The 18,122-nt window shown below is 38.5% G+C and overlaps 2 protein-coding genes across 14 annotated transcripts in view; one reads left to right on the forward strand and one right to left on the reverse strand.

Annotated features, from left to right (window-relative positions):
* The window catches only part of LOC122568651 (fat-like cadherin-related tumor suppressor homolog), a 496,717-nt gene extending 482,382 nt beyond the window's left edge, over positions 1-14,335 (forward strand). For 10 of the 13 annotated variants that reach the window (XM_043728614.1, XM_043728622.1, XM_043728624.1 and 7 more), the window contains 10 exons: positions 663-899; positions 2,350-3,402; positions 3,619-4,265; positions 4,499-5,896; positions 6,135-6,272; positions 6,368-9,070; positions 9,319-9,652; positions 10,033-10,173; positions 10,495-10,641; positions 11,016-14,335. In XM_043728614.1, the coding sequence (XP_043584549.1) occupies positions 663-899; positions 2,350-3,402; positions 3,619-4,265; positions 4,499-5,896; positions 6,135-6,272; positions 6,368-9,070; positions 9,319-9,652; positions 10,033-10,173; positions 10,495-10,641; positions 11,016-11,566 (7,349 nt within the window). In that variant the 3' untranslated portion in view covers positions 11,567-14,335. The remainder of the gene's footprint in view (positions 1-662; positions 900-2,349; positions 3,403-3,618; positions 4,266-4,498; positions 5,897-6,134; positions 6,273-6,367; positions 9,071-9,318; positions 9,653-10,032; positions 10,174-10,494; positions 10,642-11,015) is intronic. The other 3 variants (XM_043728621.1, XM_043728623.1, XM_043728626.1) reach the window with 2 other exon arrangements.
* A 251-nt stretch (positions 14,336-14,586) lies between these two features.
* On the reverse strand, positions 14,587-17,917 carry LOC122568652 (heat shock protein 75 kDa, mitochondrial). The gene is made up of 13 exons (XM_043728630.1): positions 17,759-17,917; positions 17,493-17,588; positions 17,350-17,432; positions 17,020-17,247; positions 16,733-16,899; positions 16,516-16,625; positions 16,371-16,444; positions 15,950-16,296; positions 15,713-15,860; positions 15,476-15,603; positions 15,227-15,408; positions 14,858-15,156; positions 14,587-14,777 (listed from the first exon to the last, which is right to left on the reverse strand). The coding sequence occupies exons 1-13, from the start codon at positions 17,877-17,879 to the stop codon at positions 14,676-14,678; spliced, it is 2,085 nt and encodes a 694-aa protein (XP_043584565.1). The 5' UTR covers positions 17,880-17,917; the 3' UTR covers positions 14,587-14,675.
* Between the last annotated feature and the right edge of the window lie 205 nt (positions 17,918-18,122).

Below are 18,122 nucleotides of genomic sequence, written 5' to 3' on the forward strand. Positions count from 1 at the left end.
CCAGTTACTCTTTTATTCGACAATGTCCAGAGTTGTCAGAAAATTTATAAAGATCTCAAGAAGCAGTCACGTAATATCGCAACTCCCAAGAGTATATACGTCCATTATAACATTCCAAGGCTCGGTAAACGTTTGCGAGAGAAAAATCGAAAACGTCGAGTTGAATGGAGTCAACCTGTTAAGTTGCACAACGCGCCGTCGTGTTCGAAGGTGCAGACATTCTGGTAGCATCCGCAAATTCATTCACGGTATCCGAGCGTCTTGTATAAACGTGTTTACCACGTGACTTGCATTCACCAATGTTCTCTTCTTGGTGTCCGCGAAACCGAGCAACTCCTTGAATTACCCAGTCACCATCATATAGACGAATAATTAAACCACGTTTCGACATCTCTACATAAAATTTGCATAAGTTCCGCATTAAGTACAAGCACATCGATAAACTATGCTGCTTCTCAAGATGCTCTTTGGTAAAATATCGTATAAAATGGCACACACACACACACGCGCGCGCGCACATTTACAAAAAAAAAAAAAAATACACACAAGAATGTCGGGCTATTAGTCAGCATCACGAATAAAAAGGAAAAGTTTCTCGGCTTTGTGGACGCTACGCTGCATAGACTGCTTTTGGGTCTACAATCTTCTCTTCGATAAATCAGGTGTAATCTACGTGGTGGACGAGCTGGATTACGAGCAAAAGAAACAGTACGAGCTGACCGTCCGCGCGACGGACAGCGTATCAGGCGTCTACGCGGAGGTACTCGTTAGCATCCTGGTGCTCGACGTGAACGATTGCCCGCCCGAATTCACTCAAGACTCGTACAACATCTCGGTCTCCGAGGCTGCGCCGTTCGGCACTTCCGTGTTGAGAGTCAGCTCCAGAGATAACGACACTGGTAAGCGGTTATTAAATTCAGCTATGCATATTCCTGTCCATATAATCATGCGCAAGAAGTGGAATGTTCTTAGTTCTTCTATCTGCCTATGTTTGAATTTGAAACACAGGTTCGCATAATATTTGCATATTGTGTAATATCCTTGCGTTTACTTTGATATATTCATTGGACATTATAATTTTATGAAACAATCGATATTTTTATTTTGTCTTACGGTAACTCAATAATTTTGGTCGGTTGTGATATTGCAGAAACGAATAGCTTGATATGGTTTTACGATAGTATTACGAGCAGATTTATTTAATGTTAAAATTATAAATTCATCCTGATATTTTATAAATTTCTAATCTTAATGTAGAAAATATTTGACGTCCTCTAATATCTTTTAACAATATCGTTGTATATTCGACTATATAACTTTACTCGAAAATTTCCGATATTCGTAATTTTTATCAACAAGATTACATTTATGAGCAGCAGTGTATATCGCAAGATACGCATTGAAAGATCGGATTGGCTTCGTGAAGCTTGAAGGCCCGGCTAAATTTGCAATTAATGTCGTGGCAACGGAAATTCGCTCCCTCTGTCTGTGTATGTCTCATAAATAACGCGAGGCAGTCCTGTTGGAGCAAGATTAATGTTATTGTAATTATTGTGAAGGATGCTCTTAGTGGGTACCGAGGCTGGATTATCGCGATGAAATATACCCCGAGTTGTTACATGATTGTACGAGAATGAGACGAGAAAAAGACGAGAAAAGGATAAATAGAAGCTGATGTTTCTCGTTGAGAGATTTTGTCCAGTGATTTATTTGGAAATTCGCTCACGGTAACTCAGAACTATGTCAGAAGTTGAAACGAAGCTTTAATTGGTTGAACTGATAATGGAGAAATATTAAACTCATAAAATCCTGAACTGTTCCATGTTTGTTACTTGTAACTATCGTTTATTATCTTAATGACCGTAGTTTATCAATTTGAGTTCTTAAAACATTCTTCGTACAAAATGTTTTTCTACCATAGTAAAACGGTTGTTCATAAATGATATCAACAGGAAATGTTAATTAAGCTTCGTTCTCGTGTACATGCCATAAATAATTTTCCAGCCATGATATTATTGGAAACTTTATAACATTCATGTAATTTGTAACAACATAAATGCATTAATACTTATTGTAGAAACCTCCGTTAACATAGCATGCTCCATTTATATAATTATATGTACACAAATACACATAGATAAAATACTGAACAATTCGAGATTTTAAAAAATTAGATCACCGATATACCAGGAGATGAGCTCAAAAAATGAATACACCCTAAGAACACATATTCTTTACGTATTACGTTCACATGTGACACATGTCTTCTATCTGTATTACACCATCCATTCCTATGTAAACATCACCAAATACCATAAACCGTAATATCATAAACTTTTCTGTGTTCAGACATCAACCAACAGGTTCGCTATGCGATTCAAAACGACACGGAAAACAGCACTGACCTGTTTCACATCGACCCGGAGGAGGGTGTGATCTTCCTGAAGAGATCTCTGGATCACGAGACCCACGAATCGCATCACTTTACGGTGATCGCGATCGATCGCGGTGTACCCAGTCTCTCGAGCACAGCCCACGTCTGGGTGACGGTGATCGACATGAATGACAACCCACCGAAGTTCGAACAACCCTCGTACACTTGCTCGTTGTCGGAACACGCGGAAAGGGGTCAGTTCGTGACGGTGGTATCTGCCAGTGACCCGGACTACGTAGACGACAAACTCACGTATACGATAGTCGGTGGTAACGAGCAACAAACGTATAACATCGACCAATCCACCGGCATCATTTCGCTGATCAATATGCAAAACTTTGGCGAGAAGAAGCTCAGCATGCTGAACGTCTCCGTCACGGACAACGTGTACACCAGCTTCGCGAGAGTCAAGATCGAGATACTGCCTGCTAATAGACACAATCCTACGTTCCCAAATCCTATAGTAGAAGTGACAGTTTTTGAGAATCAGTTGCCTGGCAGATTGGTGACGAGCGTGATAGCCACCGACGAGGATTTCGGGGAATATGGCACGGTGATCTACACGATAGCTTCGGATCTGATGAAGGAGATATTTGACATAAATAGACAAACTGGCGAGATCGTAACTAGAAAGAAGTTGAATCGAGAAGAGCAGAAGTTGTATGAAATACCCGTGATGGCTACCGATGGAGGTGGCAGATCAGGTTTCGTGATTGTTAGGGTGAAAGTTGGAGATGAGAATGACAATTCGCCCGTGTTTCTGCTGAGAGAATACAAAGCCAGCATTCATGGAAATTTGACTACTAATACGCCGTTCCTGAAGGTGAAAGCTCAGGATGCTGACGAGGATGACGCTGCGAGGATTGTTTATTCGATATACGAACTGCAGACTTCGGAAGCGAAAGCGTTATTTGGGATTAATCCTGATACTGGAGCGTTGTTCCTTCAGAAGAGTGCTATGCCATGGGGTAAGTTCTGCGCTACATTCTGTTGCTCATTTTATTTTCATTGGCATACTATATGACATTAATCGCTAAAATTATATTTCTTCATTTTTCATATTGTACCGAACATAAGAAATTTTTTTGTAATTAAAATTTCTCGTCGAACCATAAAATAATTCTCCGATAATGACCACAGTAAGTAGCGCAACATGTTGGATTATTATCTATCTAATATTTTAGAAAATCAACTATTTGAGCTCTTCATTCGGGCGGAAGACAAGGGCGGGGCGACGACACATCACGCTGACGTTCCCCTCAGCATTTACATAATGGGACCGCAAGATATTCCACCTCTGTTTGAACGTAAAGAGGATAAATTCTTCATATCAGAAGCGTCTCCTATTGGAACACCTATAACAAGGCTGAAAACCGTGACCAACACTACAGTCACGTACAGAATAGTTTCTGGAGATGAAGATTCTCCACTTTTTATGATCGATGCTCATGGACAAATTACTTTAGTTAAACCTTTGGATCGAGAGCTGAAAGATAATCATTTGATCGGAGTCCTCGCTGAAACAGACTCGAGTCCTCCATTGACAGCTCTAGCTGAAATTTCGCTCCAGGTGTTGGACGAAAATGATCATGCCCCTAAATTCGAAAGTAATCCTTATGGTATCAGTCTGGCGGAGAATATAGAGGAAGGAACATCAATTTTGAAAATTATCGCGCACGATGAAGATCTGGGTAGCAATGGAGAGGTTCGATATTCCTTTGGCTCGGATATTGGCGAACTGGCAAATGTCTTCACTGTAGATACGTACACCGGGTGGATATCGACACTGGTTCTACTTGATAAGGAAAAACAACCGGAATATAAGTTTCAGGTACGTTTAATTAAAAATTAAAAATTTGTCATAGACAGTTTTTACTATTTTCTGTAGAATATTTGGTAGGTTAGTTATTTAATAAAAAGATAGTCTAAACATGACGAGGATCTCTTTTCCTTTTAGAATTTTCAAAGTAAAATTAAAAAGGATTAAAATTAAGATTTCTCAGGGTTAGAAAAAAAAGAAAGAAATTTATTGTAATACTTAATATACATTTTTGTCGTGTTTAGGTGGTCGCTACCGACAATGGAAATCCAAAGCACTTCGCAAGGACTTCTGTACACGTAAAGTTAAAGGATTACAACGACAATCCTCCCGCGTTCGTAGACGATCGTTACGAAGCAGCAGTAAACGAAGACGCTCTACCAGGAACGGTCGTGGTCAAGTTAATCACCATGGACAAAGATTCGGACGTAAATACGCCCATAGAATTCTACATAACGTCCGGCGATTCGAGATCTCAGTTCCAGATTAGATCAACTGGCGAAGTATACGTGGCAAAGGCTCTGGACCGGGAAACGATCGATCGTTATGAGCTCGAAATAGTCGGCACCGACGGCAAATACGTCTTCAAGACGCGTGTAACGGTGCAAATACTCGACGTGAACGATAATCCGCCATATTGCCTCAGGTATCGTTATCGAGAGATCCTGTCTGAGGGATCGCATCCTGGCACGTACGTGCTCACTGTTCTGGCCACTGATTACGACGACGAACCGAATGCCAAGTTGCGCTTCTATTTAACCGGTGACAATAACGACAAATTCTCATTGGACAAAGAGACAGGCGTATTAAAGACGGTCGGTCAATTGGACCGGGAAACTCAAGCGAAATATTCGCTCACAGCGCATGTACAGGATAGAGACAAACCATCTTGGGAATGCTCCTCTCAGCTAGAAATTCTGGTCTCAGATTTGAACGATAACGCACCGAAATTTACTATGCAGACGTATAGCGCTACACTGCCTGAAGACGTCGAGGTCGGTACCTTAGTAACCAAAGTACACGCCACGGACAATGACATCGGCATTAATCGTAAGATCAGATATGAATTCATCGATTCTGCCGATGGTCACTTCCTCATCGCAGCGGACAGCGGCATCGTTACGCTTGGGAAGCCATTGGACAGAGAAACGAAGGCCATGTACAACGTAACTATACAGGCAGTTGATCAGGGTACCCCTCAGTTGATGAGTGTGACTTCGTTAATTGTCAACGTGCAGGATATTAATGACAATCCACCAGAATTCGCGTCGAAGGTCTATTTCTCAAAAGTTCCTGAGATCTATGCAGTTGGAACGGAAGTAGCTCGAGTTCTTGCAACGTCTAAGGATACTGGAGTCAATGCTGATGTTTACTATTCGATCGTTGGCGGAAATGAACATAAGAAGTTCCAGATAGATGCCCGTAGTGGCGTGATTACTATTGCAGAGCAATTAGATTTCGAACGTGCCAGAGATTATTTCTTGACCATCCAAGCTATAGATGGAGGCATTCCGCCTTTGAGTAATCACGCTACGGTGAATATTACCGTGATCGATAGCAATGATAACGCGCCGATATTCAGCGAAGTTTCATACAGAGCTTGTATACGGGAAGACGCAAAGATTGGAGAAAAAGTTACCCAGGTAAGCCTTATACTTATATATATATATACAGCTTATGTATAAAAAACTATTGATTGAATAATTGCTTTTATCGTACAGCTTTTACATATAATAAAATAAACGAAAATTTTAAAAAACTTAATATTTTTAGAGATAAATTTTAAAATAAAAAGGAACGAGATGAATTTCGAATAACTTAAATATTGTTTTAACTATACGCTAACTGTAAACTAATTCTATATTATAATAAATGTATCAGGTATTCGCAAACGACTTGGATAGCGAGGAGAACGGGAACGTGTCTTATTATATCGAACGAGGTGACAGGCAGAAGCAATTCTCGATCGATGAGAAAACAGGACAAATTACTGTCGCCGCACCATTGGATCGCGAAGAAGTCAGTATAAATCATACGCACCATTCATTATATATCTTAATGCGGTTGTAAGACATTTCGAATGCAATCTACAACGCGATATTTCATGTTTCCAGATCGGTAATTACGTGTTGGAGGTTCACGCCCGTGACAGCGGCATACCTAGGCTATCCAGCTTCGTGATGGTAAACATCGAGATTCTAGATGCAAATGACAACCCGCCGCTATTCTCCCTCTCAAATTATACCGCGGTAGTGCAAGAAGACAAGCCCCTTGGCCACACCGTATTACAATTCGTGGTCACAGATGCAGATATTGAACCGAACGCCGCTCCATACACCTTCGACTTCCGATCTGGGAACGAGGGTGACGCGTTCAGATTAGAGCAGGACGGCACATTGCGAACTGCTACCAAATTCAACAACAGGGTCAAAGATAAATACGAGTTGCACATACGCGTCTTTGATAACGGAAGCCCACCTCTCTATTCCGATGCATGGGTCGTGATCAAAGTGATCGAGGAATCCCAGTATCCTCCGGTAATTACGCCTCTGGAGGTGGTTATTAATTCCTACATGGACGAGTATCCTGGTGGGATCATCGGAAGGGTTCACGCAACGGATCAAGATCAATATGACACGCTTTCGTACAGTTTGGTTCCATCGTCTCCTATCCCAAACGACCTCTTCAAAATTGACAAAATTGATGGCACTTTGGTTGCCCTTCCGCGTCTCGATGTTGGCGAATACAGGATAAACGTCAGCGTAACCGATGGAAAATATCATTCGCATTCTATCGTTAAAGTAAATGTTGATTTGGTAACGGAAAAAATGTTGGAGAATTCTGTAATTGTAAGATTCAGAGAAGTCAGTCCGGAAGATTTTATACTAAGTCATCGCAAGGGATTCATTAGAACCGTGCGCAACGCGATGAACTGTAGATTAAAGGATATCGTTATTATCAGCGTCCAACCTTCTACAGACGAAGTGAATCTAATTAAATCTCGTACTATTCGCCAAACCGTTCACAATGATCTGGACCTCCTATTCGCGGTGAAGAAGAGCTCTACACCTCTGGGATCACCGACCTTTTATGGGTCTGAGAATATACGGGAGGCGTTAAATCAACGTATCGAAGAACTCGAAGAATCGACGAAATTAGTCGTGGAAGAAATTGTTAGATTTAAATGTAACAAAGAATACTGCGTTTATGGAGATTGTCAAGACAAAATTGTTCTCGACATCACACAAATAACACCTGTAGCTACTGACGTGATGAGTTTCGTGTCCCCGCGACACAGGCACAAGATGGAGTGCAGTTGCAAAGAAGGATATGCCGGGAATCATTGCGAGGTAGTCGTCAACGAATGCGCCAGAGATCCTTGTCCACTGTTTAAAGTCTGCGTTCCCGATTCTTCGGTCCAAGGATACTCGTGCCAATGCCCTGAAGGTTTCGCCGGGCAAACCTGCGATATTGACATCTCCAAGTGCCATGACGAGTCTTGCTACATTCCACGAAACCCCATATCGTTTAGTGGCAAGAGCTATGCTCGTTATAGGATCGATAAAGCCCTCATCAAACAGACTATCGAGGATCGTCTCAGTTTATCTTTGAGGATCAGAACAGTGCAATTGACCGGAAACTTGATGTATGCAGCTGGCAAGATCGATTACAATATACTAGAAGTCGTGAATGGAGTTGTTCAATACAAGTTCGATCTGGGCAGCGGAGAAGGTTTGGTTCGCGTGAGCAGCGTATACGTGAGCGATGGACAGTGGCACGAGATCCAGCTAGAACGAGAAAGCAACAGCGCCAAGTTGACCGTTGATGGAAAGCACGTAGCTCATGGATCTGCACCCGGTATCAACGATATCCTGAACCTTCAATCTGATGATCTTTACTTGGGTGCTGAAGTTAGACAACATCCATCAGTTTTGGGCTTCGAGGATGTTCAACGTGGTTTCATAGGATGTATGGATGATGTCAGAATCGCCAGAGTATCGGTACCATTACATATGAGTGGCGCTAGCAGTGTCGCTGTCTTAAAACGCTTTGCAAACGTGGAATTCAGCTGCGACGCTGCAACGGTTTTAGTGCCCCCAGGGATCTGTGGTTCGCAGCCCTGTCAGAATGGCGGAACATGTAAAGATTCTGGTGGCGACAACTATGAGTGCCAATGTCACAGCAGATTTGCAGGGCTCGCTTGTGAAATTGATACCGATCCTTGCGCCTCTTCGCCCTGTCTCTACGGTGGTCGTTGCAAAGTCGTACCAGAGGGAGGTGACTTCACTTGCGAATGTGTTGGACCAAGTCTGAGTGGGAAACGCTGCGAATTCGGACGATATTGTAGTCCAAACCCGTGCATTCACGGTGGAGTTTGCGAGGAAGGCAATAATGGGCCGATATGCAAATGCCAAGGATTCATGGGAGAACGTTGCGAAACAGACGTTAATGAATGCGACACCAATCCCTGCACAAATGGAGGGACCTGCATGAACGAAATAGGGACCTATAGATGTATTTGTCCTCCTAATATGACCGGTCTAAACTGTGGAAATCCGGCATACTCTACACCAATTATATCAAGCCACTTTAAAATCACATGGGAGCAGCTAATGTGGATTGGCGTTGCAATAATAGTGAACATATTCCTGATCGTCATATTCTTCGCCTTCCGACGGATCAGGATGAAACGCACGAGAGCACGGGCGAATAACATCAACAATGAGACCAGGAAGCAAATTGTTTTAAATTCAGCGCGACCTCATGAGCACGAGTTCAAACGAAGCTCAAAATTGAGCAACCTGGAAGTGATACAGGTATCGTATCTAAATCAGAGAAATAAATATACTTGTTTGATTTGTCAGCACTTAAGAGAGAAGACCGCATGCTTTTAATCATACCTCGATCGTACGCCAATGATAGACGATTTTTCTTTTTTTATTTTTGTCTTTTTTTTTCTAATGGCGTTCTTTTTCTTGATTTGCGATCATCAGCCGATAATTCCCTCTCCTGCGAGTGATGCGTGCATTGAGTTTAAGGTTTTTCGTGTGATTCTTTTTTGCAGAGAGAACCTCCCCAATGCCCTCCTAGACCCGCTTCCTATACTCCAAGCTCGAACAACGAGCCAGCCGCGTACGGTAACTCGGCAGCGGTGGCCTTAAATAATCTAGACACACTGCGAAGTTATGGCAGCGCCGGTGACGAGCTGGAAAATTTCCCGCCAGATTATTTGAGAAACCTAAATCGCAGCACACCTGTGCCCCCTCCGTCCTTAACCCTCGCTAACCCAGTCGGCGGAAACGCTACAGGCAGCGACACGGATAGCCTTCATAAGCCGAGCTGGCAAGAGCAGATGCAACTAGCTTCCTTCATCACGGACACGACAAAGATAAAAAATGGTGAGTAGTATGCGTCGCTGATTCCCCCGATTCATCGTAGCTTCTTACTTTTGTTTTCGCTTGTCGCATGCATTCGTGGGTGGAATTTATAGCTTGATCCATTGACTCGATCTCTCTTTTACTTATCCTATTTTCTGTGGTTCCTACTTATTTCTATCTCTCCCTCGTTTCTCTCGTTTAATCATTTCGTCGGACTTTCTCACCTTCCTTTATCGCCATTTTACGCCTTTGTCACTATCTTACATTCTACTTCTCGTTCTTCTGTCTGTTTCTCTCGATCGTTTCCCTCTTCTTAATACGAATGTCCGGAAACGTATGCTGTCTTGGGCGTGTAGCGAATCGAATTAACATTGGTGTTATCGTATTGTGTGCGCTAACAGACCTGAAACGAGCGAGCCCAGTGGTACCGGAGCTGACCACTGGAGGACTTCTACTAAATCCTTCTCGACGCGTGCCTCATGGAGGTGGGACCTCCGTTGCCTCCATGACGTCCATCGAGGATGATCCTCGTATAGTCGGTGGTAAGTCGAGATAGTAATGCCTGAAAGAACAGCCGAATACCTAAGGATACACATTTTGATATTTGGGTCGCTTCGCTTGTCGCTATCTCTTCTCTATCGGCTAGATTTTATTTTTTTTTTTTTTTTTTACCCTTTATATAATACCAGGCAGACATTCCGCTTCCTTCTCTCTCTCTCTCTCTCTTTCTCTCTCTTACTCTCTCTCTCTCTCTCTCTCTCACTTTCTTCTTTTCTCTCTTTCTCACTTTCGACTCCGTATCGCGACGTCAGATCGTCGCATGTAGCGTGTCGGAGTACAGTTGTTGTCTGCAATGCTTTTAGGGTATCACTGGGATTGTTCAGACTGGGTCAGGCCAAGCCAAAACCCCTTGCCTAATATCACGGAGGTGCCTGGAAGCGAAGTACCAGACTCGTCCAGCTTCCACAGCAATGAGAGTAACGAATCAAACACTCATCAGTTACCGTCAGGTGAGTACGCGACTGCATGTTTCGCAGTACAATTGCTTCCACTCGCGGCTAGTTGGAACAGTTTTAGTTCATTATGTCTGTAGACATATTATATCGAATCTTTTGTTTCCTTTAAACGATTTGTCGTCTTAAATGGATAGTAGCTGCAGAAAGGGATGCATGTGACATAGCACTAAGGTAGACTTGGTGGTTTGCCTTTTTAACCTTCGATTGGTAGGGTGTAATATTTGTAATAAATCTTTATAGCATCCAATGAAATTGATCTGCGACGTCAATTGTCCCCCTTTTTTTCTCAGAGAGCTGCTTAGTATTTAATTTAATTGTCAATTATGAATGAATCGCGTTATTAAAATAACGAAATGTATTCGTTTTAGTGCACGGCTCTGTAGATCCAGCGAGGGACATCGAGACGTTGAACGAAGATCAAGAATCAGAGTACGTCGGGGACTCGGAATGCGGGACTGAATTTTCTGAGCAGTATCAGTGCGCGGAAACGCAACGTTTAAATCCCTTGGATAGCGGCGGCGAGGGAGAATACAAATATAAAGGTTCCGAAAGTTATCTCCGTCATCCGAACTCTTATCTACCGCATTACAACATCCATACGGACACGGAGAACGAAACAAATCCTTTGAATGGACGTCTTAGTACTTTAGAATCCGACGAGGAGGAAGACGATGTAGTGCCTTATGGTTTCCCAAGCACCCGACGCAACCGATGCCACAAGGGAGACGAGGTCGATGAGATCGGTTCGGTAATCACCACGCTCGAAGAGAGAAATTCATTATTGGGCGGTGCAACCAGCAACAGCGATTTATCAACCAACTTATGCGAAATTGACGATTCCGAATACGAGATCGCCGATCAAAAGAGCAATGGCCGCTTGTGGTTGTCGGGGAATGGTATCACGCAGACCTCGGTGTGACAAACAGTGGTGCCACGACTTGAGAACAGACTGAACGTGATCGTGTTTTTCTGTGCTTCTTGAACAAAGACAGTGCGAATGTTATGTGAATATACGACGAAAAAATATTGTACATACGTATTATCGAATCAGAGGTAGAGAGAAAGATAGGGAGGTGTGTACAGAGGCAGCTATGAATATAAGGAAATTGATGAATACGAGCTAATTAAAGAACGGTATGGAAATAATCACATACTGAGCCAACGGTGTGCGCCGTTCGCACATCGTACCTCAAATCTCCTATGTAGGTAGAGCTTAGGTACTCTAACGTACTTAATTCAGCGATCCTCGAAACAATTCTATTGAGCCGCAAGTATGAAAATGAACGTACATGTATCTGGGAACAATTCTTGTTTTCATACGACACTTACGTTGTATATTTCATGGTAATTAAAATAGGGCCATTTAACGAATTGGTAAGGAGTTGGTTACAAAACATTGCATATTCTATCGAAGACGCATTCATTTGATAGACAAGTTACATTCTGACGATTTTACGATATATGGACCATTAGGAGTTTCGTTTAACGGTAAAACATCTTTTCAATTCTACCAGAGGGGATGAGGTTTAGTAAAAAAAAAATATATAATATACATATGTATATGTATACAATATGAAAAATATATGTATACATATATATCGTGACAACTATACGCAACTATTACGAGTAAGAAATTATCTTGATTAAGGATAAAATTTGTTACTTGAGAGAAGTAAATTTAATCACGACCGTGTTGTCAGACCAATGACTATTATTTAATGACCTATCGTTTAAATTTAAATCTTATCCACAACTATAATTCCACTGCAAAAAAAATACATAGGTACATTTATGTATTTTTACTATTTGCTAACCGACTTTATTTTGGTTACGTACGAAATAAACAGAAGGACTACTTAATAATATAGATATAAGTACAGCATAGTCTAGTGAGTAAATGAATTGACTCTAGTGAAAAAAACAGTGCTCTGCTTCTAGGGCGAATATATGTGCATGTCTGCTGGCGTTTACTGCAGCAAAGCACAATAGTTAAAGAGATATGAAATATTTTTACTGTGATGATAATAATGTTTATACAATGATCAAATACTATGACTTGTATGATAATGATTGTAATATTAACTATCCAACGTTTTTTAAAAGAAAAGAAATTAAGGAATCGCGGAAGATAGTATTCCATTTCCGCGCGTACGTATTGCTAAGTCAATGTTCTATTCGTTTAACTGCATCTATTTTATTTTCCCTCTCTTCTTTTCTCATTTCTTATTTCGAACTTTTCCTTTTATTAGTCACCATCAGTTCAACAGACATAACTGCATATATGGTGCTACTACTTACATCACGCTTTAACATTTTTATCTACTCGATAAGACTGCTCAGCAATGTGGATCGTACGCAATTCATCGACACTCTTATTATGAATTACATAGTTCTCACGCTGTTATTTTTCATCATGAAAATCTGTCCAAGTAACGATAATGAAACATTTTTTGAACTGCCAACTTAATAATAAATGCCGTACGAACAAAGGTATTTCCCTTGATTAATTTGTGTAGTTAAGCGTGACACACAAAGGGTCAAGAAACTGTTATTTCTGTGCCTAATGTCTTTTAAATACCGTGTACTTCCATGCAAGATACGTTTTCTTTCCGTTGGACAAATATTTTAGCGGCAGCTTAATTGGGAGAGGTGTACACGTTCTTTTTATACATGTAGAATTCTACTGGCAAATTTATTGTTTATGTTCCTGTTCTGTAAAGAATGCTAGCCATCTTATTCTACATTTAGTGGGATAAATCAGTAAATCACGTTAATAATAATGTGAAACAGGGTGACATATTCTTTTTTTGTTTTGACCAAGAGGAAAAGAAAATTGTCTTCTTCTTATATAAGTTTGAAACAGCTGTGCCTCTCCTTTCTGAAATTTCAATGCAATTACTTACACGGATACAATTGAACATAGACAATTTATTCTATATTAGAATGAAATATATAAGAATACTGTACAGTTTTAACTTAACAAATTGTATCGGAATCAACATCAACACGCAATGAAAATTTCAGTTTGCGTCGAAGCACAGCGGGGTTCGTAACTGTTAAGATTAGTTTTATATTTTACGGATTAACAATGAAGACATATTGGTTAAAGACTGTAAACTGATGCGGATGAAACGAGATCATCCATTTATAAATATTGTACCAATCAGTTTGTAATCACATGGACGTTACAAAATATTTGGTTGTAAAGATAAAAATAAGGGAGCGCAATATTTTATAGAAGTTCTGACCGATTAGCGATATTAAGGTTTGGACGAAACGTTTTCGTAAAGTAGGATTTAATAATTTCGCACTATTAATGGTTTAAGCAATCGGAATTGATCGAAACGAATATATTTCATTTGTGTGCGTTTACTTTTTTTATTTTCCGAACTACTTATTATGGATTTTTATACTTGATTATAACTTATAAAATAATAAATAGTTCCACTTATTTCTTATTTTATTGTAACTTGCCATAATTATACGACAATGAAGAATGTAGGAAATTAAACACGAAAAAGATGTGGGTACAACTTCCAAATTCACCGCAACTTAGCCCTGCTAATAGGATACATATCGATATCATGAAATCCTTCAAACAATGAGGAACTTGACTTGTTATAATTAGAAGGCTATAATTAATTTGTACAAGATCAACCTATTGTAATAAATAATACAATCTTGCCTACGTTTTCTCTTATTATATTAGTTTCAAAACCATTACCACACGAAGTATAAAAGTATAGAAGTTACTATGCCATTACCTGTCTCAAATGATTCCTTTCCATGTCTCAATTTATTAATTAAGGTGAATGGGACAATAAATGTAATAAAATACATAAAATAGTTTATTCTACTTAAAATGATAAACATAAATGATAATACAATGAATCTTTTCCCTTTCTATAAAATAGATTTTAATCGTAGAAAATTGTACAATGGCCAATTAATTGTTTTATTTGAAATGTTCATATATACAACATATTGGTAATTTATTAAACAATATTTTTGCAAATATTTTATGTAAATTAATGTTTCTCTAATGCTGCAGTCAGCAATTTATTCAGAGACGCTAATAATATACGTGGGTTATCAATTAAACCAGCTTCTACCATACTGTTCGTGAATAACTGGAACAGATTAAGAAGAGATTTAGAACACATAAAATCCGAGGCTATCAAAAATAACATAATAGATCATAACATAATACCTGTTCTATGAGAAGATCTGCTAATTCTGTATTGGTGTTCATTAATTCGCAAAGCCTTTTAATGAGGGAATGATTAGGATTTATTTCCAAACATGGCCGAAGTATGGAGTAAAGCATTTCATTTCCTAATTGACGTGTTTGTATGCGGGTAAAGTGTCTTGCACTTGCCATCTCTGGAACTGTAACAACACACGGATGTGACTCAAGTCGAGTCGTTGTTTTAATATCATGAGCCTTTCCGCACAAAACTTTCTTCATGTATGTTATAAGATTGTCAATTTCGCCTTGATTAATAATACCTAAACAAGAAGAAATATTAAAACAGAACAATTTATACAAATTCGAAAGCCATTCAGACATATCACGTACCAGGACTATCAGATTTTGAATCTGATTCACGTAACTCTTCTTCGATAGAAGTTAACTTATAAGAGTTAAACTGTCTTAAGTGTAAGAAAATCACATCGTCATACGCGTCATAGCAAAATAGTACTTCAATATTCCGTTTTTTTAGAGATTCGTAATATGGTGATTGTTCAGCTAAGTTTCGGCTAAAATTAAGAATTAAAAACAAATACTGCCATAATAATTTATAGTAGGGAAAAGTAATTAACTTACCTTGGTGCTAATAGGTAATAGATCTTCTTTTGATCAGAAGGCATTCGTTTGCAGTAATCTCCTAGACTTACCAATTCCTCTGGTGGCATTGCAGATGATTGGAATCGTAAAAGTTTAGCAATTTCTTCCTAATAAACAATAACACAAGAACCAAACAAAGAGATATGTAACATTAACTATTACAGAAGCAATGAAAATAATATCTACATGTATTAGTAAAAAAGATATATATATTACCTTTTCTTTATGAATATCAGTGCTTACAATACCTTCTTTTAAAAAGATACTGTAATCATTATAAAATTTGTCGTAATCTTCAGTATATTTTCGAGATTTTTCATCTAAAAATTTTAAAACTCGCGTGGTTAGAACATCACGCAATTTCCTACATTAAAAGTTAAAATAAATAAATCAAATTAAAATGATTATAACCATTCATATAACATTACATATTTTAATCAACTTTTGTCTTACCCAATTAAAGTACTATTCTGCAATAATTCACGACTTAAATTAAGAGGAATATCTTCAGAATCAATTACTCCTTTGATGAAACGCATCCATTTTGGCAAAAGATTTTCGACCTTATTTTTAATTAAAACTTTACGGTTATATAACGAAACCCCACTTGTTTCACCTTTCGTGAAATCAAATAATGGTGGTTTTTGTTCTGGGAAATATAATAACGCCCTTATATTAAGTGGAACGTCGGTCGAGTAATGTAATATGAATCGCGGAGAATCCAAACTGTTCCCAATAAATCTATAGAACTCATTATGTTGTAATGGTGTAATATCTTTTGGATCAAGCATCCACAATGGCTAAAAAAAATACATATAGCTACATAATTCAATATAAAATATCCTGGGAAATGTAAGCATTTCTTTTATCATACCTGCAGGGTATTAACTCTTTTGCCATTAACATAAATAGGACTATTGATAAAGTTGCTGTACTTCATGATGAGACCTTTGAAATATTAGTAGATTAATTAATAATCTAAAAATAAATAATCGCACGAAAATATTTAAACCACATACTATTAATTGTGTTCTCATCGCTATAATGCCGGCACTCGAGATTCAAGTGTATAACAACTTTAGTTCCTGGTTGAACTCCCTCAGCCTTTGAGATTTTAAATGTATCAGAACTGAATACAAATTTATATTTTAATAATATATACATATACCTTACTATATTTCATAAAAGTAAAAATTTCTAATTATTAAATTAATTATTAAAAAGTACTCTTTTTACCCATCAGAAACCCAGCAAAAACCTTCAGCATCTGGTGCATATGATTTTGTAAACACTTCTACTTTATCAGCAACCATAAAAGCACTATAGAAGCCAACTCCAAATTGCCCAATAATTTGTGACATATCACCGACATCTTGTTTCTCTTTTAATTTTTCTAAGAAAGCCTATATTAAAGAAAAATTTACATGATAAAATAAAAAGTTTCCGTGTAATATGGCTAAAATTGTAAAATACATGTAGTATATAATTAATTCATTTTAATTGGTATTGTTAATTATACTTACTCTAGAACCAGATCTAGCTATAGTTCCTAGATTTGATACCAGTTCTTCATGAGTCATACCAATTCCTGTATCCTGAATTATAAGTATTCTATTTTGTTTATCAGTACCAATATGAATTTCCAAATTTCTGTCACCAATAATATCTGCAGCTTTAGAATCACTTAAGCGCATATATCTTAATTTTTCAAGTGCATCACTTGCATTAGAAATTAATTCACGTAGAAATACCTTTAGATCAAAGTAAAAGAGGAAAACGTTTTTTGATTAAATGTTTATTTCCTAAAAATTAAGTAACATTAAGATAATAGCATAAGATAAGGGCAATGTTACCTCTTTATTTGAATACAAGGACTTTGCAACAATTTGTAAAAGCATCTGTGTTTCTGACTGGAATTCATGTTTGACTCCTTCCTCTAAAAAAATTAAAAGATGTTATATAAAAAATATATTTTGGATATTACAAGTGCAAATACCTGTAGGTTTTTCTACATCTTTTATGATATTATGAACTTCTGTGGTTTGTGTCGCTGCCTGAGAAGAATATCTTTGTGCTAGAGTACCAGCTATACCTATACATTCAAAAATCAATCATTTTGTGTATACAGAGGGTAATTATATAAATATTGTATTAAATTCATTTTATAGGATTAAGGAAAACATATTCACATAACCTTAAAATGTACGTAATTAAAAAAATAATATAGAAATGAAAATTATATGACGTGAAAAATATACAAACTTGAAAACCGCTGACATTGTTTTCCTAAAATTCGTCTTTCACAGCTCAGACTTAACGGTCTTGTAAGGTTTTTCCCGAATTTAATCGCGAACCTCAATTTATGAACGGTAGACATAGCCATGCTTTCGAAATAACTAGAATGCCGCTAACATTGACGTCGCACGGAATTGGTCCAAAGTCAGGCGCTTAGCGGCGATTCGTAAACGAGCGGTAAAACACTACATGGTGCCACGAGCACATTCATATAAGATTTTGGTCATCATTTTCACACGAGAAGAATTGTTTTAGCTCCATCGGTCGAGTAACAGAATTAAATTATTGTAAAATGATACAATTACACAAATTATTACACATAAGTTGTAAA

The sequence above is a fragment of the Bombus pyrosoma genome, linkage group LG6 (genome assembly GCF_014825855.1).
Source record: "Bombus pyrosoma isolate SC7728 linkage group LG6, ASM1482585v1, whole genome shotgun sequence".
Taxonomy (NCBI): Eukaryota; Metazoa; Arthropoda; class Insecta; order Hymenoptera; family Apidae; genus Bombus; species Bombus pyrosoma.